Genomic DNA, 26,414 nt, shown 5'->3' with positions numbered 1-26,414 from the left:
TGCAAAAAAATCACATTGTCTTCACACTACACAGTAAATTGTCATAAAGCCCAATGCTGTGTTTAATTTTATTGGCCTTTTTCTCACAGCAAACATTTGACTTTTTGCATTGTAAGTTTTGCTTTTAACATTGACAGTGGCTGCATGAGCAACTCTGACAAGCTGGAATTCAGCCCTCATTCATGTTATTATTTACACCTGAGACGTTCTGTGAAAAGGCCTTTTATATGAAGGACTATTGATTATGTCATAACATATGGAACAAAAACACATGTGAATACCAAATCTGAGAATTACATTTGAGTGTTTTGAAGGTCATTGATTTAAATGATTTTCCCTTTGAGTTCCACACTGTGGTCATCCTAATTCAAATCAGGCTCCTAACTAAGATTCAGATAGCATGAATTGCTGTAGATTAACGAGTCTGGAGCGTAGTTACTTGGAGCAGCTGCTAAGATTTTATTTGTATATTTTAGATCTACCAGGGTGAAGGGAATATGTGCTGGCGCAGCACTTTGGGTGATGCCCTTTAATGCTCCCTATCTTATCAGCGCAGCATCACCCCTATTCAAACCGGTGTCTGATTGAGCAGTGTGATGTTGTTTGAGTCTTACATTGGGAATAGTTTATAAAGGCACCGTCTCTAATTTGTGAAGTGAGGTATTATAGAGGAGACAATTAGACCGAGGTTCGATTGGTGTGTAGAGGCTTGGATGCTGACAGTCAGGAGAAGGCTTTCAAATGTCATACCAATTAATCTATCCAGCCATCAAACAATATTCTGGAAACAAAGTCAGGGGGGGCGATCAATCTACATCACTTTTCTCCTCACCGGGTTATGGGAAAATTGATTTGTCAAACAAAGCATTTTGGAAGCAGCGCATGGACTTGTTCGGGATCCATTAGCCTCCATTGAGCATTTTGTTTAACATAGGATTTTCATCACAGAGAAAATGCAGTGTCCTCAATACTGTGAGCTACAACTTTTACAACGATTTCTGATTTCTTTGTTCTTGTTTGGAGAGCTTTAGAAAGTGCTGATGGAGATTGAAGGGGGCTAACCTCTAATGCATTTGAAAATATTAGGCTTTTGTTTTCTCTCATATATTCATCAGAATGGTCAAAAAACACTTCAAATGATATTGCTATTAAAACACCACACAACTGAACAGTGTCCTTTCATCCAGAAAGCATGAGGCATTAGTCCCTAGTATCAGTATGACTGTACGCTGTGGGGCTATCCTGCCATTCTATACACCGTGGCTGCCCTAAGCTGTATCATGAATTCCCTGTGCAGTGTATTGTTCTAAGACAGAACTGTATCACATTGTGCCCGTCATGCTGTTTTAGAGGGTAGAGAGCTTCCTCTATGGGATTTCTCCCAGCCCCATCCCCTGATAATGTATCTCTCCCTAAAGGCTAGGCCTCCATGACCTTGTCTTATTCATCGAGGGCGTCTTAAGCAAAAGAACTGAATCCTGAATGGGCCATTTCCCCTCTTTTAACACCCCTTTAATGTCATCAGTGAAATATGAAGTCATTAGGCGATATTAAAACACTGCTGACAAACTAATTAACGGGAGACATTAAACAGGACGGGCTTGATTAATCCGCTTTAACGATTCTTTTTAAGTGGTTCTGGTCAAAATTAATACAGATTTACTGGTGATCTTAAGAAAAAAAAATAGTCTTATGTGTATCAGACCTCAAGGGCAGCCTAAAGTCACAAGTCTTTTACCTCCCACTACTCCCACTTCCACCCTTTCTGTTGCTAAACACAGTCTGAACTCACACAGTTGGTCCGCGAGTCACTGACAACAAACTACTGCAGACTGCACACCTCACTATATTTATTTATTTTGATTTGCTACATATGCAGTCTATTATTATCAAAGAAGCTACATCTATTATTGATATTGATATTTAAATATTTTTTTGTATTAACCTGCTAATCTAAAATGCTATATCATTTGATATTAGCAAACTGAGCTATTTCTATATCCATGAAATGTTTAAGTGCTGAAAATTAGTTGGATTGAAAAACTTGAACTATTGTTATTATTATTAATAATAATGTTGTTGTTGTTCCATATGATGGACAGGCCGTCTTTAAAAAATGTTTTTAATGGTTCCTCGTTGAGTAGAAATGTGTGTGTAAATGTCTCCCTCTTGTGGCACAAGCACAGAGCCAGGGTCTGCTGTTCAACGTCATAAACTGTGTTTAGCCATGAAATAAGAGCGTCTCATGTATATCATGAGACAGAGTATGCATGTATTGTGCTAAGCTTAATGGAAATAAAGATTATTTCTCCAGTATAGTATAATAATCACTGGTAGAGACATCTGACCTGAGTCCTTTCTTTTTCAACGCTTTATTGGGCAACTATCGACCATTAGCATATGTAGAAAACATGGATAACAAAGGGACCTCGAGGCAGATACTACTACTACTATAATATAACTATAAAGGATTATAACAACAACAATAATAATAATGATAATAATAATCGTGGGCTGAAAAATAAATAAATAAAATAATAATAATAAATTCTACGTGTTTTCAAAAATACAATCTCAAATTAACTATTAAATTGTTGTTCGAGTTCAGCAAACAGGAAGAAAAAAAGTACACTGGTATGAACGTATTTGCGAATCATCACACAGATATAAAAAGTTATTTTGAAAAGTTAGTTTCCTTGGAGCGCTACAGGAAGCGGTCGCAGATTACTCGTCATGTGATTCCGTCATCAGTGTGTGCCGCGCACCGAAGCGTAGGCAGCCAAACGATGTCAGTTGTTTCTAAACGTTTTTTTGTAATGTATTTATCATAAAGTTAAACAAACACAGCCTTTCGCTAACGGATAACAATTTCCTACAACATATATGATATTTATAATCTTTGTTTATCGTAACCTGACCTAATCAGGGAATGAAAATGTAATGTTAGCTATCGAGCTTACACAAGGTAGGTCGGCGTTAGCTGTTAGCTTTTAAAGCTGTATGTGAGCACAAAGGCCGTGTGCACCTCCTCTCCTTTGTGACAATGTACCCCTCCTGGGGAAATTTTGGAGGACCCCAACCGCAAAACTATGGAGGGCCTGGGCCTCGGAAGCAACCTGGTGGCGGTCATGTGGGCCAAGCAGCGGCGTTCGGCAGCTTCGACTCCTCATCCAGCGGTTCACTGTTCTCCAGCCTACAGGAGCAACACCGCCAGCAAATGCAGCAGCTGCAGATGCTGCATCAGAAACAGCTCCAGTCTGTGTTACATCACGGCAACCATGCTAACGCTTACGGTGCTGGACACTTAGGTGGGTATTCAGGGACATCATGGCACCCAGAAGGGTCAGGACATTCAGACAGCGGTGTAGGAACCCAGTCGTACCATAAACAAGACGAGACTCCAGGTCAGCCGGCGAGAGGTGCCTCTGCTCCTCAGCTGGGCAACTCGCAGCCTCCTCCGCCTCCACCGCAACCCAGCGAGTCCCAACCGGTTCCTCCCCCTCCAGAACCTCCGTCATTAAAGCCACCGGAGAACAGCGATGCTCCCAGTGAGCCCAACAAGAAACCCTCATCCACGACTGAAGACGACAAATCCTTACCTTTGCAGGTAATGTCTTGTGTCAGTTTGTGTAGGCATTTTTTGGGTGCTAAATTATAACACTTTCATCAGTTGGTAGTTTTGATCAAATTTCGTTCGATTCAATCAATATTTCAAGTTCTATTTTGGATGATTGACTTGATTGACTGATGACAACATCCTGCATTTATTTCACTTAAACACTTGTCTGACAGTTGTCTTAACAGTTTACTTCTTTGAACTTTTAATATCATTCAATTAAAAAGCAAAAAAAAGTCTTCTAACAACAGCTATAATATAAATATTATATGATGTCTGATACAAAATAATATAATATAAAATGTGAGAATGAATTGCTGAAATGCCAGTCTCTTGTACTTTCTGCCCCAAGAACTGGCACTATAACAAACCACATAGCCATGCATCAAAATACAATCTCATTGTACATGTGTATAGTGACAATAAAGGCATTCTATCTATCTATCTACAAGCCCCAGCTGGCTTGACCAGGCACACTTTTGGTTGAAAGTGTGGTCTAAGTGTAATTTGGTACAGTAATTGTTTTGAGAGCTGTGCCTTGATGGTCAAGTTAGTTGCGCAAGAAACCAGACAGCTCTGTCAGTATTTGTGAAGGTTACATGTCATTATTTTTGTGTTACGCAAATAAATTTTCTCACCTTTGCAGTAAGTGTATGAATGAGGAAAATGAAAAGTAAAACGTTCCTCATGTGCCTTGTCTGACAGAAATCCTTGTAATTTCTTCATCCAGGAGCAGCAGCAACTTTGGTACAAACAGCATCTTCAAAATCTACAGAAATTAAAGCAAGAGAGAGCCAAACAGAATCAGAAAGAAGGTGATGGTCCTGTGCCACAACCACCCCTGCAACAAGCAGCTCCCCCTCCTCCATCAGACCCACCAAAAGGCATACCTCCTCCACCACCTCCAAAGGAGGAGCCCCCAGTACCACCTCCACCCCCTGAGGAAGTAAAGGTAAGTCTTCCTAAAGTGTTTTGTAAGAATTCAACATTTTTTGTCCTGATTTATCATAGCTGCACTTCTGTTGGCATCGGTTAATGAAGAAACAATAACAAAAAGCACCTTCTTTGTAGCGGTGCCTTTGGACCTTTCACATAGCCCAGATTGGTGCAAATAATTTCCTTTTACTTTGTGGATTTACAGTAATTTGATAACAGCTTTTAAAATATTTTCCTGTGTGGTGAAATAAATGACAGGTTTATTGTTTTGTTTTGCTTTTATAAATGTAGTATATAGCTTTTTGGCATTTGCAAGCTTTTTAAGTTCTTTATTCAACAGCCTTACAGAACACACCCAATCCAGGTTTAATGTAATATCATAAATATCAGGTTATTTGTGGATTTAAACATTGCTTATATGTTTGCATGAATTTACAGAGTGAAAATGCAGGAAAACCTGCTACACTTACAGACACAGTAAGTTGTGCTGCCAACTCTCTCATCATCATCTTCATCATATGTATATTTATCCTCAATTCTCATGTTAACTGCTGTGTCATGAATATATGAAATTCAAGGACTCAAGTACATTCATTCACTTTCCCATTATAAAGGTGATTGCAACTAATAATGACCCTCCATATTGATTCCATATTGATTTTAATTGTCCCAGATGTCCAGTGTATATTACATTTGTCTGTAGGACCAGGAACAGTATCAGTGCTGTTATGGGTTTTAGAATCAGTGTCAAATTACTTTGACACTTTGTTTTGCTGATTGTTGATACATTTAGAATGTAATCATTTTTTAAAATTCAGCATTGTCTTTTGATTATTTATTAGCATACCATCATTTCAAAAAGTATTGAGATTTGATACTCAGGCATGTTGGACCAAAGTTAGACATTGAATGTTTGGACTGGTTAGAAATGGTTCTCCCTAGTGCCTTTTCTCTATCTAAAACAATGTCATCTCCATTGCAAACTCTATTTTGTCAAAAATATTCTTTGTGAGTTACAAAGATATGCTTTTGTCAAATGTTGTGTTGTCTGGCTTCACAGCCCAAGGTTCCCCAAGATCCAGAGGAGGCTGCCCGCCTCCAGCAGTTACAAGCTGCAGCAGCGCAGTGGCAACAAGTGCAGCAACAGAGAGCAGGCTTACAATACCAGGCTCTCATGCAACAACACGAAAAGCTTCAGCACATCCTGGAACAATACCAACAGCTGATTCAGCAACCTCCAAACCTACAGGTAGGTAGATGGTGCTTTCTTTGACAGCTACTATCTGGTTTTGAGATGACCTAAACCGAAAATTAAAGTTATAAAAAAAGCTTCATACTTTTAGAAAAACCAAGACAGGGTATGAAAAAGGATGGGAAATTAACCTATTTACCTGACCCAAGTAATCTACCAGCCACTGAGAGAGAAATGTTCAGTTACTCAAAAGTAGTTAATCATTTTGTATCTAAAATCCACCTGTCACTTTCATATTTTGCCAGCATTTTACTGTGGCTGATGAACGTGTGTAGGAGCCTGCAGCAAGGCCTGTAGTTTTTTTTGTTGTTTGTTTGTTTTGTTTTTTTAATGAAATGCCTCACTGATTTCTTTGTTCTATCTGTATAATGTTATTTTTTTTATGTAAATAAACAACATCTTTTCTTCAATGGCTTTATTGCAGTCATTGTCTGCTGAAATGCAGCTGAGGCACTACGAAATGCAGCTGCAACAGTTCACCCCTTTATTTCAAGACTGGGATCGCTCTTTCATCCTGTGGCATGAACAGTTCCAGACCTATCCTCACAAAGATCAACTGCAGGACTATGAACGCCAGTGGAAACAGTGGCAGGAGCAGATGAATGCCACCAATGCCCACCTTCAAGAAAGGGTGGCAACTCTCACTGCCATGGTGCCATTCGCCTCAGGCCAGTATAGTGGTGGAATGATGGGACAGTATGGCCAGTACCCTGGACAAGACATGCAAATACAGCAGCAGTCAATAAAACCAGATATGCAGCATTCACCTGTTGCTGTTGGTCCCAGGCTGACTGGCTTTGGACCACATTCAGATTCACCTGCTGGGCCCCCTGTGAGAGGCGGTGGCCCTGCTGGCATAGTCAGACCTCCAGGTCCTCCCAACATTCAGTCACCAAGCTTCAACAGCATCAGTGGTCCACGGTCAGTGGGAGTTGTTTTGTATTACTGTGATTGTCTTTTTTTTTTAATAATTAAAAAAAGTTACATTTGAGAGTGTGTTTTTAAAAAGAAGGTATTTAATAAAATCACTTAAGAGCATTTAAATTCATATTGTTAGGCTATTACCGAGTATCCCTGAATTATATTATTATTATTATTATTGTTGTTATTGTTATTGTTATTGTTATTGTTTACTTACAATTTTTGTTGTCTCATTGATCCCAGTGGAAATAACCCAAGATTTGAGCAGCCTCAGCAACGCTTTGATGGTCCCCCAAGGTTTGACCAACCACAGCAACACTTCAGCGGTCCCCCAAGGTTCGACCAACCACAGCAGCGCTTTGATTGTCCCCCAAGATTTGACCAACCACCACAGCGCTTTGATGGTCCCCCAAGGTTTGACCAACCACCGCCTCGCTTTGACAGTCCCCCAAGGTTCAACCAACCACAGCAGCGCTTTGATGGCCCTCCTCGATTTGACGGACCACGATTTGGGCGGTCTAGGTTTGATCAGCCCCCAAGGCCCCCTGGCCCCCCACCTCGTTTTGAACGTCCACCTGTGCCTCAGCAAACACAACCGCAAGGTCCCCAACCTGAGGCAGAACCAGACACTAAAGAGCCTGCCAGTAATGATTCTAAGACTCAAGGAAAATCAACTGGGCAGCCACAGTCTGAAAAAGAAAAGACTGAATCAGAAACAGAGAAGAAGACCAAAGCTGAAGACATGACAGATGACAACTTGCTTGGAACTGAAGGCTTTTTTGTTCAAAATGACCCCATTCCTCAGACGTTACAAACAAACACAAAACCTGAGGAACCTGATGGCAATAATGCTTGTCACAATAGCGAAAAACCCAAACCTGCTACCAGCAAGCCCTCTGTATCTGCCCCTTCTGCTGTAGGATCTGACAGTGGTGCTGCTCAAAATCCCCTTAAACCTGATGGACCTTTGACAAGCAACAAACCTCCACCTGTTTCGAAGCTCCCTGGAATCCAACAGGAGACACAAGCCTCTGGCCAAATGCAGTCAAGACCAGATCCTCCAAGACCTCCCCCTGGTAGGGGACGAGGCCAGCCTCCAGTACCTGTCCAAGTACGTGGACGAGGACGTGGACAGATGAGCTGTGAGTTCAGAGGACCAAACACTGTTCCTCCTGTGGAGAAAATGGGAGAAGCATCTTATGACTACATGCCACCAGAAGAGGACTTTGGAATGCCAGAAGAACAGGAAGAACATCAGGAAGATTATCACTGGCAGGATCCTTCATATGATGAATGGGGTGGTGGGGAGTCAGAGATGCCCCCTGAAGAAATGTGGATGCCAGATGAACATCATTTCCCAACAGAGGAAGATTATTATGAAGAGCCGATTGCCGGACGCCCTATGGGACGAGGAGGGCCAGCAAGAATGAGAGGAGGACCCCCTATGGGAAGAGGAGGCCTACCTATGGGCAGAGGTGGTCCTCCACTGGGAAGAGGAGGTTTGCCTATGGGTAGAGGTGGGCCGCCTATGGGTAGAGGGGGGCCACCTTTGGTGAGAGGGGGACACTCTTTAGCTAGAGGAGGTCCACCTATGGGTAGAGGAGGTCCACCCATGGGCAGAGGAGGTCCAATCCCTATGGGCAGAGGAGGTCCACCCCCTATGGGAAGAGGAGGACCACCACCCATGGGAAGAGGAGGACTACCCTCCATGGGAAGAGGAGGCCCACCTATGGGAAGAGGAGAGCCAGTGGATAGGCAGTGGGAAGATCTTGAGTCAGCGGAGTACTCAGAGGAAGGAGACCCTTACTGGGGAGAATGGAAACCTCCAATGAGAGGCATGAGACCCCCATTTCCACCAGGCCGGGGTCGACCCCCACGTGGTCATCCAGGTTTCATGCACCAAGGACGAGGACGCCCCCCTCACCAAGCACATGGGCCAATGGATCACGAGTCATTAGGCCATGAAATGGACCCTGGTGATATTGATCCAGCAAGGCACCCCATGTACCATGGACATGACCCTCATAGCCATCCAATGCATCCTGATGTCGGAAGAGGCAGGCGTCGCGTGCCACCACCACCTCATGAAATGATGCCCCCAATGGAGGAGCCATTGTACGATGAAGGAATGGAGAGCGACATGGGGTGGCAACCACCATATGGAAGAGGTCGTCCTCTGCCTCCACATGAGATAATTGATAGGGGAGGAGTAAGGAGGAGACCCTCTGGTCGAGGAATGGCTAGAGGCATGTGGCGGCCAGGTCCAACACACAAGGAATACGAAGAGGAATACAATGAAGGTTATGTCAAGGATTATGGTCATGGGGATGATAGTTATCGCTGGCGGCCACAACTGGACTGTCCCCCCGATGACTATCAGCATGAGGCCAAGTACTATGATTCTGAATGGGACAGAGAGCATGCTCCTCCTCCTGAGAGGGACTACCCGCCCCGCATGCCACCAGCAGAGCCCTACAGAGATGGTTCTGTAGGTCACCCATACCCATATGATGAGCATGACAGGGGAAGAGGAGAACTTAGAATCCGTGAATACAGGGATGATCCCCCATATCGACAAGAAGAGTCATCATACCCACCACCACCCTCAGAATGGGATAGGACTTCAAGACTTCCTCCACCACCAGAAAGAGGGTATCCTGTTGACTATGAGGATCGCAGACCTCGCTATGAGGAGCACAGAGAAGAGCCTCCCTTGGACAGACCTCCACCTGTACCTTCTGCTGCACCTGTTGCAAAATTGCCAGAGAGCACGGTTGATCTGGCCCCACAAGGAATGAGTGGAGCTAATGTACTTGCTCTCTCCCAGCATCAGCATGAAATTATCCTGAAAGCTGCTCAAGAGCTTAAACTCATGAGGTAATTTCTAGACTTTCATCACTGATGCAAATTTTGTGCTTGGCTCACACAAAATGCATCCTAACATGGCTCTAGTCGAATCTAGTCATGAGTGTGTATTAATATTGGCCTAAGTTTTAAGTGCACAACTCTGAGATTTCTGGTACCAACCAAAACAGTGGAAGTGAATGGAATACTGTTTGTGGTACTTAGATCCTTTCAACTAGTTCAGCTGACTGTGCAGTGGCCAAAGCAGATCCCTATTTTATTTTAGTTGCAGTTCTGGCAAGTTGCTGATCTGGTTCTTACTTTATTTTATGGCAAAATGGATTTGTACAATTTTGAGTTGACTTGACTTTCATTCTTTTGGGTCTACAGGGAATTGAAGGAGGGGAAGACACCTGTTACTGAGCCTCAGCGTCCACCAACTGACATCCTGCCTGAACTCCCTGCTGGTCTTCTTGGTTTGGAGATCCCACAAGAAGTCAGGAATGTTCTGAAGGTAATTTATCTCAACTAACAATTAGTTATTTTAACACCATTTGTGCACTGGTGTATGAATGGAAAGGTCAGTCGTGCATGTTGGATGTAGGATGTGGTTTTGATTATAGTTTTACTTTGCCCGTTATATATTTATATTATATCAAATCCATTATTCTTAGGGTATGACTGCAGCTGCACAGACGGCTGTAACTGTATCTTTGGATACCAAAGCTGCTACCACAGATTACCAGTCTACTTTCTCTACCACATCTACACCTACAGTGATTCCAAAGACTGTGGATTATGGACATGGGCATGGTATGATCAGTAGATATTGACGCATTTTAACAGATGAAACACATTATATTTCAGGACTTAGTCTGTGACAATAACACTCAATGTTTCAGAGCCTGGAGCCACCGTTGAGCGGATCTCTTATGGTGAGAGAATTGTGTTGAGGCCTGATCCAGTGCCTTCAGACAGGGGCTATGAAAAAGGTGAGTATCAGTCATGTAAAGCTTATCTTTCTATCCTCAAGCAGAGCTTACTTTCGCAGTTTTCTAACCATTATTCATCGATGAACAATTTAATTTTCCTAGAACCACTCGGTCACAGAGATCCTTACAGCAGAGACCCATATTATGAAAGACGATCAGACCCGTACATGGACCGCCGGGAGTACAGTAGAGAGAGGGAATTATACAGAGAAAAGCTTCCACCTGGATATGAAAGAGAAAGATTTGAGAGGGAGCGCTATCCCCCGAGAGAGAGAGATGAAAGGTAACATGTTTCCTTAGGTCTGAGTCCCTTTTTTCTCCAAACTGTGGGGAAGCGCACTGCTTCAGAACATGTGTAACATTCTTTTCTATTTCTCTGTTTTTAATTCAAGCACACAGGCCATGGTTGAGGAAAGGTACTATATCACATTGTGGTATACTTTGTGATTGGTCATCAGTGTGTGCCAGTTTGAAACAAGAACTCCTGCTGATGAAAAGAAAGTTTAAAATGATCTTCCTCTGTGTAGATCTCCACTGGCACAACCTTTACGCTCAGGATACAGGGAGAGAGACAGAGATCTTCGAGAGAAGGAGCGAAGTAGCAGTCGTGATCGAGATGAACATTATGGAAGGACTGGCTATGATAGACCTCCATATGAGCGCAGTGGACTCGACCGAAGTGGGCCAGAGCGTTACAGCCACAGCCCCTCACCTTTTGGTATGTTCAGTTCCACATTGGTTAACTGATATGTATTCAGATGCTTCAGCTGTGTTTGGCAGAATTTCATTGTAATTCTTGACACTTAAGTCAAAGTGTTTGATTCTTAGTTACTAATGGGCTTTGTTGCGTGATGGAGCATTTGAACAAGAAACAGTGCCATGTAGAGAAATACTTAAATTTCAAATCATATCGCACAGTGGACAGAAGAAGCTATCCAGAGGACAGAGGGCCTCCCATTGCACCACCATTGCCACCTCCACCTCAGCCACCCCCACGAGTCGAGAGGAAGCCAGAAACCAAGAATATCGATGATATCCTCAAACCACCTGGCAGATTGTCTCGGCCTGAAAGGGTACTAGTTACTGCTGCAATGTTTCTTGATGTAACAACATGATATTGTGAGTTGTATAACATTGAGTACTCATTTAAGTGATATATTTGAACAGATTGTCATCATAATGAGAGGGCTTCCAGGAAGTGGGAAAAGCCATGTTGCAAAGCTCATACGGGTGAGTGAGTCATACCAATAAATCACAATGTGATATTATTATTATGTAACTCAACATTAACAACAATACACAACAAGAAGGAAGCTCTAAGAGCCTCTTTATATGTCCTCCTCTAAAATTTGTTTTTAACATAAATAAATATTAGTGCCTGTTCTGTCAGAGTATATCTAAATATATAACTTTGCTTGACATTATTAAGGATAAGGAAGTTGACTGTGGTGGTGCACCTCCGAGAGTTCTTGTTTTGGATGACTATTTCATGACGGAAGTTGAGAAAGTTCAAAAGGACCCAGACACTGGGAGGAATATCAAAACCAAGGTGAGTCTGAACAATAAACTGCAACAGTAACAAAGAAGTGCTAAAGAATACATTTTGAAATCAAAACAAGCATCAGTGAGCAGTGTCGACTGACAAATATACTATCATCATAGTAAATATGATCAATGGTGTAATACAAAAAAAAAAATGTGTCCTGCAGGTTCTTGAGTACGAGTATGAGCCCGAGATGGAGGACACCTACAGGAGCAGCATGCTTAAAACATTCAAGAAAACTCTGGATGATGGCTTTTTCCCCTTCATCATTTTAGACACTATTAATGACAAGGTTAAACATTTTGATCAGTTCTGGAGTGCAGCCAAAACGAAAGGCTTTGAGGTGAGTTGTGGTCATGAACAAGTCAGAAAAAAAAAATTCTCCAGTTGACCCTCTCCTGAGGTTTTTGGGGTTTTTTGTGTTATTTTTAGGTGTACGTGGCTGAAATCACCGCAGACACTCAGACTTGTGCAAAGAGGAATGTCCATGGGCGCACACTTAAGGACATAATGAAGGTTTGTAAAATCTGTTCCTGATACATTTATAAAAATGACAGTGAAGTTAGCTGAAGTTTATGCATACAATCTACCCTTCTTAATGGAGCATTCCATACACAGATATCCAACAACTGGGAGTCTTCACCACGTCATATGGTGCGCTTAGATGTCCGGTCCCTGCTTCAGGATGCTGCTATAGAAGAGGTGTGTTCTTCAACTCATGATAATTCTATTGTTATAGTCTTTTATAAGTAAGTGGGCTAGACTAACAAGTGTGTCTGCCACTAGGTTGAAATGGAAGACTTCAATCCCGATGATGAACCCAAGGAACCTAAGGGAGAGGAGGAAGAAGAGGGTGATCTGGTAGGAAAAAGTTTCATTTCATAGCTACATAGATTTTAGCACCATTTCCACTTAATTTTTATTCCCATCTACCACTTGAGGTTTATCCAGTATGTTATTGTTAGCCATTAGTCTTGTAATCATATTATTTTGTTTTATCGACCTGGTGAGTTTTAAACAGTCACAATCAGCAAAATTGGTAAAATTCATGGAAAGTTTCAACTAAGTTCTGTTTTTTTTCAATTAATTGTTTTGTAGTAATTACAAGATTTAGAAGTCAGACAGAGAGCAACATGGAGATCAAAATACTATTGTGAATCAGTCCTAAAAGTTGTAACAGCTGCAACAGTCCTTTGATCAAAGGAGTAGCTACACAGCTTTTCTAATATACAGCTTTCACCGCTGTTTTTTTTATTTTATTTTAATATTTACATAAAGTTTCAAAATTTCTATGGGCGCTCAAGTGCCCACCAGGACCATCTTTTAAACGTTAAAAATGTTCCCAAACTTATGTTTGCACCATAGTGGAAGAGACTGGACCATTATGTTCAGGTTTTCTTTCACAATAACACACATTTTTATGGGGGGAAAAATCAATCAAATCAAATGCAGATTGAAAAAACTCAACGCAGTATTGTCAAAAACATGTCAGTTTAACCTGTTTTTAAATTTCTTGCTGTGTGAAAGATTTAAAATAAAATCAGTTTAAAAAATAAATTTGAAATGGAATTTTAAAATCTAAGATAAATATTGTTTTTGATATGAGGGAGGATGTTTACAGAAGCATTTATAATCAGATACTTTTTGGGCTCAGACTTTAGTACTTTTTCAAAGCAGATAATATAAGTACTGATGTTTCATAACTATTCTGGTGGAATTTGAACAAACTCTAGAAAAGTAAAACAAAATGTAATTACCTCAGCTGTTGTTAACAAAACAGAGTGATTCCTTATATCCGCTAAGCTGCACTCTCCTCAGTGACAACATTTTGATGAAACCTTTTAAGATGTAAGATTTTGAAAGTTTCAAACGAAAATGTTCCAGCGTTAGGCGGATCGTACCCATATGGAGTATAGAAAACTGATGACTGTTGAGCAAGATTTTGTGAATTTGTGGTCATGAAAATGATTTTCATAAGAAAAAAAAGCTGGCAGGTGCGCTGTTTCCCAGTGATGAAGCAACTAACAACAAATCTGCTTCAGCTATCAGCCCCTAAAATCAGTATTTTCTGTTAACGTGTCAAATGATGTAGTGAAAACCACGTGAACATGTGAATGCACTCACAGTGATGAGCCTAAAGAGAATGATCACCCGAGTCTACAGCTCGGAATGCTACAGTAGGAATGCTCTCCTCACATGACATAAAGTACTTGAATGTCTCACCTTAAAACAAAAATCTTTGATCAAAAAACCTTTATAACCAACTAAAGGTATTAATGCAACTGAATATATTTATGTGTCTACACAGAAAGAACAATAATTTTTCAACTAAAATGTTAATAATACACCTGCATCACAGTTAGCTGTGGTCCAGTATGGTCTGTTGCACCCAGGACCACATCTGACAGTGATGTGGTGTTGCACAGGAGCACACTGTGAAGTGCTGTGCTGTGCTGCAGTGTGTGGACAGAGCACGCAGCAGCTGCTTCCTGGCAGTACCAGCTGGATATCTGAATGTAGTTATCCTTTTCCAACAGTTTGAGCATTTTTCAGTCAAAGTCTGTAGAGCGGCACTGTGTCTTCTCTGTGTATTATCTAATTATGAATGATGCAAACAGACCCTGAAGTCTGTTCATTGGTGCTTTCTTCAGCTTTAATCATCAACTTTCAGTTTTTACATCAAATTCTACACTGAATTTGGATTAAACAGGAGCAGATGTTGTTGGAAGTTGAATTTACAGCAGTGTATCTTTATCATCCATGTTTTGTCTTTCACCCCACGTGTACATACTGAAAAATGACTGATCACAGTATGAACCTTAAAAATAACAAATGAAAATACTGACATATTTAAAGCTTCTACACCCCCAACATCCAGTCACACAAGTGTTTTCACGTACTACACCCTGTTAGACTTCCCATCACAACTGAGTGGACGTGCACAGACGCCGTTTGGATTATCGTCTCTGTGACACAGTCCCAGTAGAGCTCTGTCCATCTTAAACCTTAGCAGGGGGTCATATCTGAACATATCTGTATATGACACATATAGATATATATAAATACTGTATTTAAGTTAAAATAAAAAAAAATCGCTTAATAATAAAAAAACTGCACAAGACATAATGTCCAAAATAACAAATAAATGAATGCATACATCTGATTATATTTTAGAATACATATGTGGAATCAAATGATTTTATTGTATTCTTAGCTCAGGTTGCTTGGTTTGATTGATGAGCATTTGAAGATGAATGTTTCAGTTCTTTAAAAGCTTGTTAAAACTTTATCCAGAGCTGAAATCAAGCTCAAATCTTATCAAATTGTAGATCTAGTCAAAGCAGGTTTCATCCCTGTTCAACCAGTCTGTAGACAGATTTTTAGAATTTCAGAAGTTTCTTTTCTTACAGAGATAAAAAGAGATTAATGTTACTGTAAGACAGCTGAAAGCTCTGAACAGAGCTTTGGGGCCAAAACAAATCTTCAGTCAACATCTTTTCTGTTAGAAAGATTTGGGTTTTCAATACAAAGACTCAACAAAGTGGAACAAAACAAAACTAACTAAACTAACCTAGATGTACGGTTATTGTACCTATGAATCCAGCAAACATGGTGTTACATCAGATCATCTGTAAAGATGATCTGATGTAACCCCACAGTTACCATTGTAAATTGTAACTGTAATTTTCTCTCTTGTTGTGGAGGCTCTTTAATCTGTTGTATTTCATGTCTTCCATGAAATAATTTACTTGCTTACTTAAATCAATATAATCTCTTCTCGGGGAAAAAAAAAGGTTCATCCAAGAATAACAAACTATTCTGCAAGATTTAACTGCATTTATTTTGAATGTATTGTAAATTTCTTAAAAGATAAAATTTGGTGTAGTTGACATCTTTCAAATGTTCCCTTCAGCTCTTTAGACCTCTTCCTGGGTGATCTTAAGAGCAAAGTAATATGTGTCAGCAATTTACTGTTAGCTAGCCTGCCAGTTAGCATCAGGATGATTTGACAGCTGACGATTCCTAAGGGAAATTTGATGTTTTGTCAGAAAAGCACATACTGAGCCTTTTCATGTTTAGTTCAAACTTATATTTCTATACAAGTTTGAGCAGCAGTACTGCAAACTGCCACAGGGGGATTGTTGTTTGTAATGTGAAATGTGTTGGTCACATGATTATTAGCTTACACAGGATTTGCTTTTTTAAATCTTCTTTATCTTCTTCAGTGAATTTGTGTTCTCCAAAGCAGAGCACAGTTGTTGTCCACTATTTTTCTTTTGCATGTCACCTAGAACAGATGTTCAGTGTGAACACATCAGTTTCCCTCAGTTTGCAGGGTCCAAATATTTGAATGCCAGTGTTACATTATGTGTCTTAACCAGTTAAGTCCTCATGCTGTCTCATCGTTCAGTTGTCTTTGTTGTCTTTCAGCTACTGATTAAAAAAGTCTCTTCTCTTTTCAGCCAACCCCTGCTTTCTCTCTCCCTCTTTTACTCCCCATATCAGCCAGAAGTTTAACCATTGCAGTGTTTCTTTATATAATATAGGGCTACATTCCAAAAAGCAAATGGGAGATGGACACGTCTGAGGCGAAGCTTGGTAGGTGCTTGATTTTGTTATTCTTAATTGCATGAGTGACTACCCCAGTTTGACTCATGGTGTTTATAATGGCTTACGATTGCGTATGTATTTAATCTAATTATATATGTCAAGTCCACAAGGAGAAATGATCCCATCAGTGACATTGTACCCTCTGAACACGGCATGATGACAGTCTTAAGATATTCATGCTGGAATTGAAAGATGCTTCAAGTTTAACACATTCAACTAAAGCTCACTTTTCTTTTGTATCTGAAGAAAACATCTTCATATAAAGGGTGAATGTACTGAGATTCTGCATGTGGGAAATCCTTGAAGCTGGCTTTTAATGGAGAAATTAATGTTAGGATGATGAGAATAAAGTCTTTATCGGAGGGCAGAGCTGACCTGAACAGCAATTTTCCATTTATACAGACAAGTTGGATGGTCTGGGAGGGAGTGGGAAGAGGAAACGTGAAGACATGGCAGGCCTGGATCACTACCTTCAGCTGCCAGACGATTATGCCACACGTACATCTGAACCTGGAAAGAAAAGGGTAAATCGATGCACTGCTCTGCAGACCTGCTGCTTTGGTCGTCTTAAAATGTGTTTGTGTGACAGCAAGGCACAGAGAAAAATACTGAATGTAAAAATCTAGGTAGGAGCGTACCCCAGTTTAGAATTACACCATCTTCTCGAATATTAAACGTAAATAATGTAACCGATTCATCTCAAAGGATGCTCCACCTGTTTCCTGGTCATGACACAACACCCTGGCTGGTCTCCTTTTTCTTAAGGTTCGGTGGGCTGATCTCGAGGAACAGAAGGACGCAGATCGTAAGCGTGCTATTGGCTTTGTGGTGGGTCAAACGGACTGGGAGAGAATAACAGATGAGAGTGGCCAGCTGGCACAAAGAGCTCTCAACCGTACCAAGTATTTCTAAGAAGATCCTCTTGTCCCTTTTTTTTGCTTTCATTGAAAGGTATGTGTATTTCCGTTTTGTTTAATGTGGTTAGGGTGTAGATATTACTGTTAATAAGTTAGACCAATGTTTTGTTGATTAGCATCCGTATTTCTAACACTTTGAATATTTTGCACAGTAAAAGACTTTTAATGAGGTGATGAGGGCATGTTTGACAGTTTTTCTTATTACATGCCCTACATTGAATATGTGCAAATTTCTTTGTTAAATCGAGGTTTATCTCACCATTGTCCAGCAAGCCATTTTCTCTAAAAGAAAAAATTCCAAGCTTAAGCACAGTAAATAAAAATGAATACAATGCTATGACTAATAATTCAAGTTGGTTATACTCATGAAAAACACCTGCAGTGACCTCTCTGAATAAAAGTAATTTGTAAAAGCTCTTTACTCCATATAAAGCTATCATTATCAGAAGGCCTGAATACACCTGAATTTGCGTACGTTATTTATTGGGGAAATGTTGTTCAAATATCACATATAAAAGTTTAACCTCATTGCATCTATACCACAAAAAAATCTGTCTTTGGCCAACTTATCAGTGATTTCTTTTTCTTTCTGCAGATGCCCAGAATGTGAAGCTTGTATGAGACTCAACGGAGTGACGTCACCAATAGTTATCAAATTCTTAGTTATTTCGTTGGTAAAAATACAGTATATTTTTTTCTTCTTTTTAAACTAGCAATCTGGCTATTTACCAATAAACTTCTGGTTTATGGTTCCGTGCTTCTTCCTCTGTTGATATATCCTGTGTTTAGTCATTGTTTTTGCTGTTTTATAGTCTCCATGCTTTCTGTACTGTATTCCTGTACACAGTTTCTTGGTCCATTCAAACTTGAAAAAGACAATAAAGGTTTCACAAAACGGCCTGTTTGGGGACTCTTTCTTGAGTTGAGGTCCAGGCGTCATCGACAAGAAGCTTGAAGTGTATTAGCTTGCAGAACAGTAGAGGCAAAATGTGCTGCAAATTAATCCAGTGAGGCTGAAGAATAATAACACTTCACATCTGCCTGACTTCAGAACTATCAGTTCTATTCCTGTTTACGATATATTTAAGTTACAAGAATAGAAGTAATAGACTAAATAACATGAGATGTTTTTGTGTTGTATGTCTTGTATGTCAGTTTTACTTACTGTGGATTGCCTCCCATCCCCTCTTTCTCTTTTTTCTTACTAAATTTTCTTTTATGTAAAATATGTCTTGCTACAAGGTCATTGTAGTTAAAAAGAAGGTGACAATTTTGTATATTTTGTATTGTAATAATGAGTTGCTTGTTGCAGCTTTTTCTTTGGCTCAACATGAAAGGATTTGTGAGTGCATAATTTTGGTCTTAAAACTTTTCATTTAATACCTGGATGTATGACAGAGCAATTAGAGCGTGTAGTAAATGCAAATAGTTTACAGTAATATTGTGCACAGATTGTCAAGAACACTAAACTACCAAAGACACCAAACTTATCAAAGTCAGAAGAACACCGGGGCCCAAATGGTTTTGGTTTCGTAATTGACAAGTCAGAATCCACAATAGCTTTTCAAGACAAAGATATTATTTACTTATTGTCTCATTCGAATTCCATTTTTTAAATATTACTGCTTTAGTACATTTTTAAGCTCCAAGTCAAAATAAAAAAAATGTTCCCTGTACTACATTCATCTGACACATGATCACTGATGCACATTATTAAAACCCATATTTTAATATTGATGTAAGAGACTAGGAACAGTGCAAATGAAGTGCTTAATTTGTTTACAGATGTAAACTCTGCAACTCTACAACAAAGTAGATGATGTGTTTGCGTTGTACAAAATATCTGACACGACTGCTTGTGCGATAATTTTTCCTCTGTACACTGGCACTCGTACGAAGTACAAGAACTGGCCTGACTATAATTGAAAAGGTGATGTCGCACACTGGAGTGTAGTCAGAGTATATTGCATGGCTCTGCTGCATTTGAATTTTCTGATGAATTTGCATTACAAACTGCCTGGTGCAGTGTTCATATCAGTATTCATATGAACCAAAAACCCCCTCAGTGGGTGTGACTGTCATGCCTAATATGTGGCAATGTAAACAGATGTTTTCACATTTTAAAAAATTTCACATTTACAAACAATTTTTGAAGCAAAAACAACCAGAATTTTTACACAAGAAATTTTACATCTGGATTATCGACAACCGAAGACAAAGCAAGGATCATCCATTGTGACTGAACACACTGATGAAGACCATGTTTAATTTGGACAGCAAGCCACAGCATAGCATTTTGAAAGTGGATGGATTGATCCTCATGGTGAGTATGGAAGAAAAAAAAAATTTTAGCTGCTGTAACGGTTGGGTGAAATAATAGATTGTATTTACATTAAGTAATTTTAGAATTCCTGTAATTTCCATTTCATGTATCCTGTACAAACATCCAGAGTGGAAATGATGAGCTCTTCTGAATATTAAATTTTTTTTTCCTAATGTGGTGTGGATCTTATTTTGTCCTTATTAAAGAAAAATGCTTTTAAAAAACAAAAGAAATGAAAAGAGTTCTGTGTTTTGTGACTTGTGGCAAAACTGTTTCACAATCACGAGAGAAATATGTGTTATTGCTATATAATGTGGCAGTATAGCAAAACACATGTCAAACTACCTCATGATTCCTTTGTTAGTTTGCTGATTTATGGAGACTGGAGATGTGCAGGCATGTACTTCGCTTACTTATTTTACAATTTATGTTCTTCATTAAAAAATAAATAACTTTGCTAATCAAGGCACGAGTAAGTCCACATTGTGATAGTGACCACTGTGGCACATGATGTCTTCTGCTTGGTTCATCCAGCGTGATGATTTTTGAACTCAGCTGGTACATCACTGTCCAGTTTACAGATCACTTTGTAGATTGCTTTCTTCCATGATGGATCACGGTCTTTGCCCATTGAAATGGATATGTAAAATTCTCTCAATGTAATCTCAGCAACTTCCAGAAATCTGTCAGGAACCTGTGAATCCACAGGAGAATATTTAAAAACATTAACTCTGAGACATTACATTGAAGACAAATAGAATTAGGTCTTATAATTCAAGGTAAATAATCAAGTCAAAATGTAGCTCAGGGAATACCAATAATTGACAAAAATAACAAATTGCATCCACTACAGTACACACAGCAGCTGATTGGTTACTGTGATCATAATACTTTTTAACATGAACCTTCAGTCTTTTTTCTTCTTTAGTTTTGAAAACTTATTCAGCTTTCTGTAACTTGGTAATGGTGTTGAATCCAAACAATATGAGACTTTCAGAATAGAAAATTTCACAAGGCTGATGTTCTTAATCTTCATTTATATATTTGGAGTACTTCAGGTGGGTAGTGTGGGTTTGACTTTCAGCAGAGCACTGCATCGTAAAGAGATGACCAGTGTTATTCATTTCACCTGTCAGTGGTTTTAATTTTGTGACTGATTGGTACATATTTCTGATAAGGTAACCTGACATATGCAGATCGGATATATCTGCAAAGAGCTAATATAATCTGACATTTTCAAAAACATGCATGCTTGCAACTTTCTCAATACTCGATATTATTGTAGACATACCCTAAAACCCACAAATGAAGATTTAACTGTTGTATCCAAACGTGATGCATGTGTCCGAAAAACAGTATAGTCACCAGCTTTTGTTTCAACCAGTTCATGTGTACATTGAAAACTGTGGGTCTGGGACTGCTGTGTCTTGAAGTGCAAGGATCCCTGCAGAGTAATGTTTTTCATCTTTCATCTTGAGAACCACTCATTCAAACTACTTCAAACTCTGCACTGAACCTCCTGGGCTCCTCTGCAATACACCCATCAGGTGAAGCATTGTCAAGTATGTCAAAGGCCAGGGAGACATTCCTTCTGTTTTGGTTAGATAGGAAACGAATGCAGTATACTTCAATCCCTACTCTCAAGTGACACCCACTTGGACCATTTACTGTTTGAGTTGTGTGTTGATGCAAAGAGGGTGGCCTGTGTTTTCTCTGTTTAACACGCACGTTTGATTGCAGGTCATGCTCCCGTATGAACACACTAACCACTATTGTGTGTGTTCATGCATGTAATTTGTCTGAAACTAAACAAAGGATAGCAACATAATTTGATACAGTATGACGGTGATAATGCTCAGTAGAAGCAAAACAGATTTACAGTTACATAGCTAACATAATTTATTTTTACTTATTCTGTGTTCCATCAGAAGAAAGCTTGGAGTCCATATACTCTTTGATACTTTGACATACTCGTAGCTCTTCAGTAGGTTCAGTGTCTCTCCAGCTCATCTGGAAACAAAAACCAAATCTGGCAGCCAAATGGTGGCACTATGACAGAAAACTTGGTGTTTGGCCTGCTTTTGTATTTTTGTATCGTCTTTGTAGAAGTTTTTTTTTTCCTCTCTGGAATCCTCGGTGCGATACATTTTAATCACATAATTATCTCCCATTTTCACTCGACTAAATTTTGAATCTGTAGGTCAGTGACTCATAAAGAGCAAGTGTTGATTTTAGCAAAAACTTGCATGAAATAAGATGAAGTAATAATTTTTAATTGAATCTATCCATCTGCTTTGTGCTCATCTGGTCTAATTCAATTCATACATAATTTATTAATTGTATCATTAGTAATTGTTATATGATGCTGGGAACTATTGGAACAAAAATGTATGATGTGTGATTGTGAAACAGGTACATAATTGAATTCTGTGGATTGAAATGTCTTAAGTTCAACCCAGTGAACCTTTTCACAGGGTTGAATACAGTGAATGCATTAAGGTTTTATCCTATCGTACATTTAGTGAAAAAAACATATCAAGAAAAATTCAGTAAATTTTATTAAATTGAAACTGCATGCTCCTGAGTCATGGCCATGTCAAGTTTTGAAATTTGGCCTGATTACATGTATTAATCAGCTGTGTTCATTATGATGAAATTTATTCTTAGAAGTTATGAAAGCCATACACTTTAATTAGCTATTCATTTTTTTTCCTTATTAAGAGCTCCAACTGAGTGTTTGGTTTCCTCTTCTAAAACTCATCTTCAGTCATACTAGTCTCACTGCTCTTTTTAACATGAACCCTAAATGCATTCCCGGATTAAGGAGAAAATGCTCATCACAGTGTGTACTTCACTGTCAGTGCAACATCTCATGGCCATTTGAGGGAACAGATTTTTACATATTACCCTCCTTGCACAAATTCATTTCTGTGATTTCTGCACTATCTATCTTTGCCTTAACTCTATGTACTAACACACACATATGCAGACATAGCTTTAAATTCTTTTTGTTTTTATTTACCTTTGGACTTTGTGGACTTACAGTAAAGTGCATACATTACTAATGCAAAATGTAATGTATGTAAATTTTGATATTATTACGTTATTGATTTCTTTTAAAATTTAAATCAATTACAAATGCTGCTACAAATGCTGCGAAAGAAAACATTTTAAACTTTGTACATTCAGAGCAATAGGAGTTATAGTGTGTAGCGTCAGTTACCTGGAAGTCATTGGCTTTGTTGTAATGCATGTTGAGAGCTCTAAAAAGTTCTGATTCTCTCCCCACAGTCAGACCTCTCACGTCAGCCGCTCCGTCTATGAGAGCATGTCGGGCAAACTTCTCCATCTGGATGTAGTAAAACTCCCTGAAGTTACTGAACCACTTGATGAGCTGAGAGGTGATGCAGCGCGTGAACTGAGGGCGAAACAGACAAACAGGTAAGTGGGACGAGTCGCTACTGAACATATTTTACGGTGTACATTTAAATATCTGAAGCAATTATGAAGACTATTTTTCTCATGTCTGTTGGCATTTTTAAACATTCAGTGTTTTACAGAAATGCAAGTGTGATGTAAAGTTGCTAATTCTGATCTGACTGCTTGTGTGTAACACTGCTGACAAATAAAAAACAACAAGTATTAACTTGTCTGTGGATATTCTCATTTATCCAGGTCATAGCTATCTCAAAGAAATTGAATTAAATGCAACTGGACTTGGTTATCTTTGAAGACGTTTTGCCTCTCATGAAGCCTCTTGGATGAGAGGTGAAACATCTTCAAAAAGTATTAACTGGTTTGTGATTCTTTATTTCACTGCAATTTCAGAGCATAGAATTTATTTTTATTTTTTTTTAGGATTTAGGATCCTAAAACACGCAGCAATGTAAACATTTTCAGACTTATTTTTGATTTAGGTTGAAGATTTTTCTTTCAGAAAAAGCAAGTGATATGTTCCCCCTGCAATGCAAAATACAACAACTTTCTGAAGATTGTGATAGATGCTATACATCTGTTTTGTTTTGTTTGTTTGTTTTTTCACAGTAAAATTAAGTCATGCTTTCTAATGTAATCTGTTAAAATGGCAGTGATTTTTGGAAGAATTGTACTGAAATTGTTTTCTCACCTGCACATCATGGAAACACATCTTCAGTATCTGTGAGCTTGGGTAGCGAGTGTAGAAGAACATAAGCTTTGCTTTCTTCAGATGATTTGTGGTCAAGCCTTCCTAAATGCACCAGTGTTAAGCATAAAACAGACACAACCCTACAGGATTTCTTTGTCAGTGAGCCTGGAAACATTTTTTCTTCAAGAAATCATTACAGCACAGGACAAATAGAGAGCCATTTTCTTCAGAGTTTGTTGGATTATATGAGGTGTTACCACATACCTGGATTGACAAGGTTAACAACAAAATTGGTAGATATTTGGAAAGGCAGCTTCATCAGACACTGCAGTAATGAAATATTCTTAAAGGCAAGAAAATGTGATAAAACATCATCAGATATTAGACATTAATATTAGATTACACCAGTATGGAAGCTTGTAAAGGATACATTCAGCATGTACAGGTTGTTCTTCACCAGGCTATCTGACTCAATCTTGACATGAGGGAGACAGAGGCTTTGTAAAAGCATGGGATCCACTGACACAGTCCGAGTCTGTGGGCTTCGGATAGACCTGGAATTGACCTTCGATCTCACTTTGACCAAACTCCAGTGTGCATCAGACTTTGCTTGACCACCTTCAGGGCATCCCTCTTTCAAGCATCTTAGGGCATGTTGGTGGGCAGCGTTGCGATTCTTCTCTGACGGCTCTTCTTCATGCAGAGCAGAGTCATAACTGAAAGGGACTGGAGGTTTGGGACGATGGTGAGCGCTTGATCTGGACTGGAGGAGGAACTTTTCATTTCCTTCCAGTTGAGGCTTTTGCACAACCAGAGACAAAGCTTCATTCTGAACACAGGGGACTTGTCCCTCTCCATTCACACGACATGAAAATCTTTCTTTATCTTTGCAAACTGGCATCTGATTGGACATACCTGTCTCTACATTCCCCTCATCATGGGCCGATGTCTGTAGCAGCGGCATGCTTTTGAAAATAGAGTCAACACTCCTACTGACAGCTCTGGAGAGTTCGTACTTTAAAACGTCTGTTATTAGCTTCATTCTCTCAGGTTTGGATTGGAAGTAGTTCATCAGCTTCACCTTCTTCCATCCTTGGTATTTTCTACTTGAGCTGCTCTCCAACTCACTGTATGAATCTGTGCATGCTTCCCTTGGAGATGTTTCAGGAGAGTTATTCCAGGTGGGATATTGCTCTTCATTACCACCGTCTGTAGTGTCAGCTGCTCCATCCATATGGTTGAACCTTGTTCTGAGGTACTGATGCTGACTGTCAAGCTGCTTTCTTGTCATCTGGCTTTGATTTATGTTGCCATGTCTGTCCTGATGTAAAGGAGGCTCTTGAATACTTTCACTTTCCTGGATGACGTCTGATTCCTCCTGCTGATTTCTCGTCACATCCGTGCAGCGCATACCAGGAGAGCTGGTCATGCCTTTGATGATATTTTCTACTCTGGCACGCTTTGCTCGATGGCCACTGTTTAAGTTCCAGTCGTGGTTACCACAAGAACTGGATGCAAGTGTTGGATGTTGGATGTTGATTTTTTTTCTTCTGGTGGATAAATGTTCATTGTCTCTGGAGGGGTTGAGCTCCAGCTGACTGGAACAGATAAAACTAGAACCAGCATCACTGCTGCTATAATAAGCACTCTCTGATAGCCTTTTTATGTTATCGCTGTCTTTGTGTAAAGTCACAGAAGCGCCTGACACTTCTGAATTTGACGGCATGGAGTCAAGTTGAAAAGAGGAGAGATGCTCTGCAGGGCAGCTGTCGAGGCAAATGTTGTTGGAAGAATACATACCTTTGCTCCAAACTGTTGCATGCATGCCTGTTGGCTTCAAAAAAATGACAGCAGTGAGAAAAAACACTATTACTAACTATATAATGCAGGAGTTGTAAGAAATGAAAAATCTAATTGTTTCCTTGGATTTAAACTGCCTTGCAAATAAATCTTAATGTCTTTCTATTTATTTTTATTCAAATGAACTTCAGTATATTTCAGCTACAAGTTCATCAGTTGCATCTTTTTTTAATTTAGTTATATTAAAAAAATTCAGGCTCGATTTAAAGGTTGCGATAAAGATATTATTGTCTCCTTTGATATGACGGAGAGAAAGCTTAGACAATAAGAATCAAACAGCATTATACTACCGATAACCCACCTGTTGTCTGTCGAAAGGGCCCCGAGGGAGACTACAAGTCTGGTGCTCGCAGGAGAAGTGTCTGATTATTTGTACTGCTCCATCTGGCAACCCCTCCACAAAACAGGAGGAGTGGTCTAATACGCCAACCTATCCCATCCCTTAAATACATTGTTTAAACGGGACAGCCCAC

At 39.6% G+C, this 26,414-nt stretch overlaps 2 protein-coding genes across 5 annotated transcripts; one reads left to right on the top strand and one right to left on the bottom strand.

Moving 5' to 3' along the window:
• Positions 1-2,720: 2,720 nt before the first annotated feature.
• ylpm1 (YLP motif containing 1) lies at positions 2,721-23,796 on the top strand. Of its 3 annotated transcripts, XM_046373338.1 has the most exons (22): positions 2,722-3,607; positions 4,347-4,568; positions 4,991-5,029; positions 5,613-5,801; positions 6,229-6,725; positions 6,969-9,602; positions 9,960-10,083; positions 10,244-10,382; positions 10,472-10,561; positions 10,664-10,844; positions 11,089-11,279; positions 11,480-11,634; positions 11,729-11,791; positions 11,991-12,110; positions 12,271-12,447; positions 12,537-12,620; positions 12,723-12,806; positions 12,891-12,965; positions 16,652-16,703; positions 17,118-17,239; positions 17,481-17,666; positions 18,228-18,530. In XM_046373338.1, the coding sequence occupies exons 1-21, from the start codon at positions 3,044-3,046 to the stop codon at positions 17,625-17,627; spliced, it is 5,949 nt and encodes a 1,982-aa protein (XP_046229294.1). In that variant the 5' UTR covers positions 2,722-3,043; the 3' UTR covers positions 17,628-17,666; positions 18,228-18,530. The 3 variants fall into 3 exon arrangements, with proteins under 3 accessions (XP_046229295.1, XP_046229296.1, XP_046229294.1); XM_046373339.1 differs by lacking the exon at positions 4,991-5,029 and having other exon boundaries at positions 2,721-3,607; XM_046373340.1 differs by lacking the exons at positions 16,652-16,703; positions 17,118-17,239; positions 17,481-17,666; positions 18,228-18,530 and adding an exon at positions 23,247-23,796 and having other exon boundaries at positions 2,721-3,607.
• Positions 19,087-26,371, bottom strand: LOC124050621 (prospero homeobox protein 2-like). Of its 2 annotated transcripts, none has more exons than XM_046373341.1 (5): positions 26,243-26,371; positions 24,512-25,915; positions 24,082-24,183; positions 23,179-23,373; positions 19,087-20,649 (listed from the first exon to the last, which is right to left on the bottom strand). In XM_046373341.1, exons 2-5 carry the CDS (start codon positions 25,904-25,906, stop codon positions 20,482-20,484), a joined length of 1,860 nt encoding a protein of 619 aa, XP_046229297.1. In that variant the 5' UTR covers positions 25,907-25,915; positions 26,243-26,371; the 3' UTR covers positions 19,087-20,481. The 2 variants fall into 2 exon arrangements, with proteins under 2 accessions (XP_046229297.1, XP_046229298.1); XM_046373342.1 differs by having other exon boundaries at positions 24,512-25,908; positions 26,243-26,369.
• Between the last annotated feature and the right edge of the window lie 43 nt (positions 26,372-26,414).

This window comes from Scatophagus argus, chromosome 19 (assembly GCF_020382885.2).
Source record: "Scatophagus argus isolate fScaArg1 chromosome 19, fScaArg1.pri, whole genome shotgun sequence".
In the NCBI taxonomy this organism is placed as follows: Eukaryota; Metazoa; Chordata; class Actinopteri; family Scatophagidae; genus Scatophagus; species Scatophagus argus.
The sequence above is the reverse complement of the archived record's forward strand: the minus strand, read 5'-3'. Positions and strand labels throughout refer to the sequence as shown.

Coding starts and splice junctions, on each gene's coding strand:
- ylpm1 (XM_046373338.1), top strand. CDS start 3,044: ATGTACCCCTCCTGGGGAAATTTTGGAGGACCCCAACCGCAAAACTAT. Junction 5,802..6,228: donor AGCAACCTCCAAACCTACAG/GTAGGTAGATGG, acceptor GCTTTATTGCAG/TCATTGTCTGCTGAAATGCA. Junction 12,807..12,890: donor AGGATGCTGCTATAGAAGAG/GTGTGTTCTTCA, acceptor GTCTGCCACTAG/GTTGAAATGGAAGACTTCAA.
- LOC124050621 (XM_046373341.1), bottom strand. CDS start 25,906: ATGCATGCAACAGTTTGGAGCAAAGGTATGTATTCTTCCAACAACATT. Junction 24,184..24,511: donor ACAACCTGTACATGCTGAAT/GTATCCTTTACA, acceptor TGGTGCATTTAG/GAAGGCTTGACCACAAATCA. Junction 20,650..23,178: donor ACAAAGCCAATGACTTCCAG/GTAACTGACGCT, acceptor GTGGATTCACAG/GTTCCTGACAGATTTCTGGA.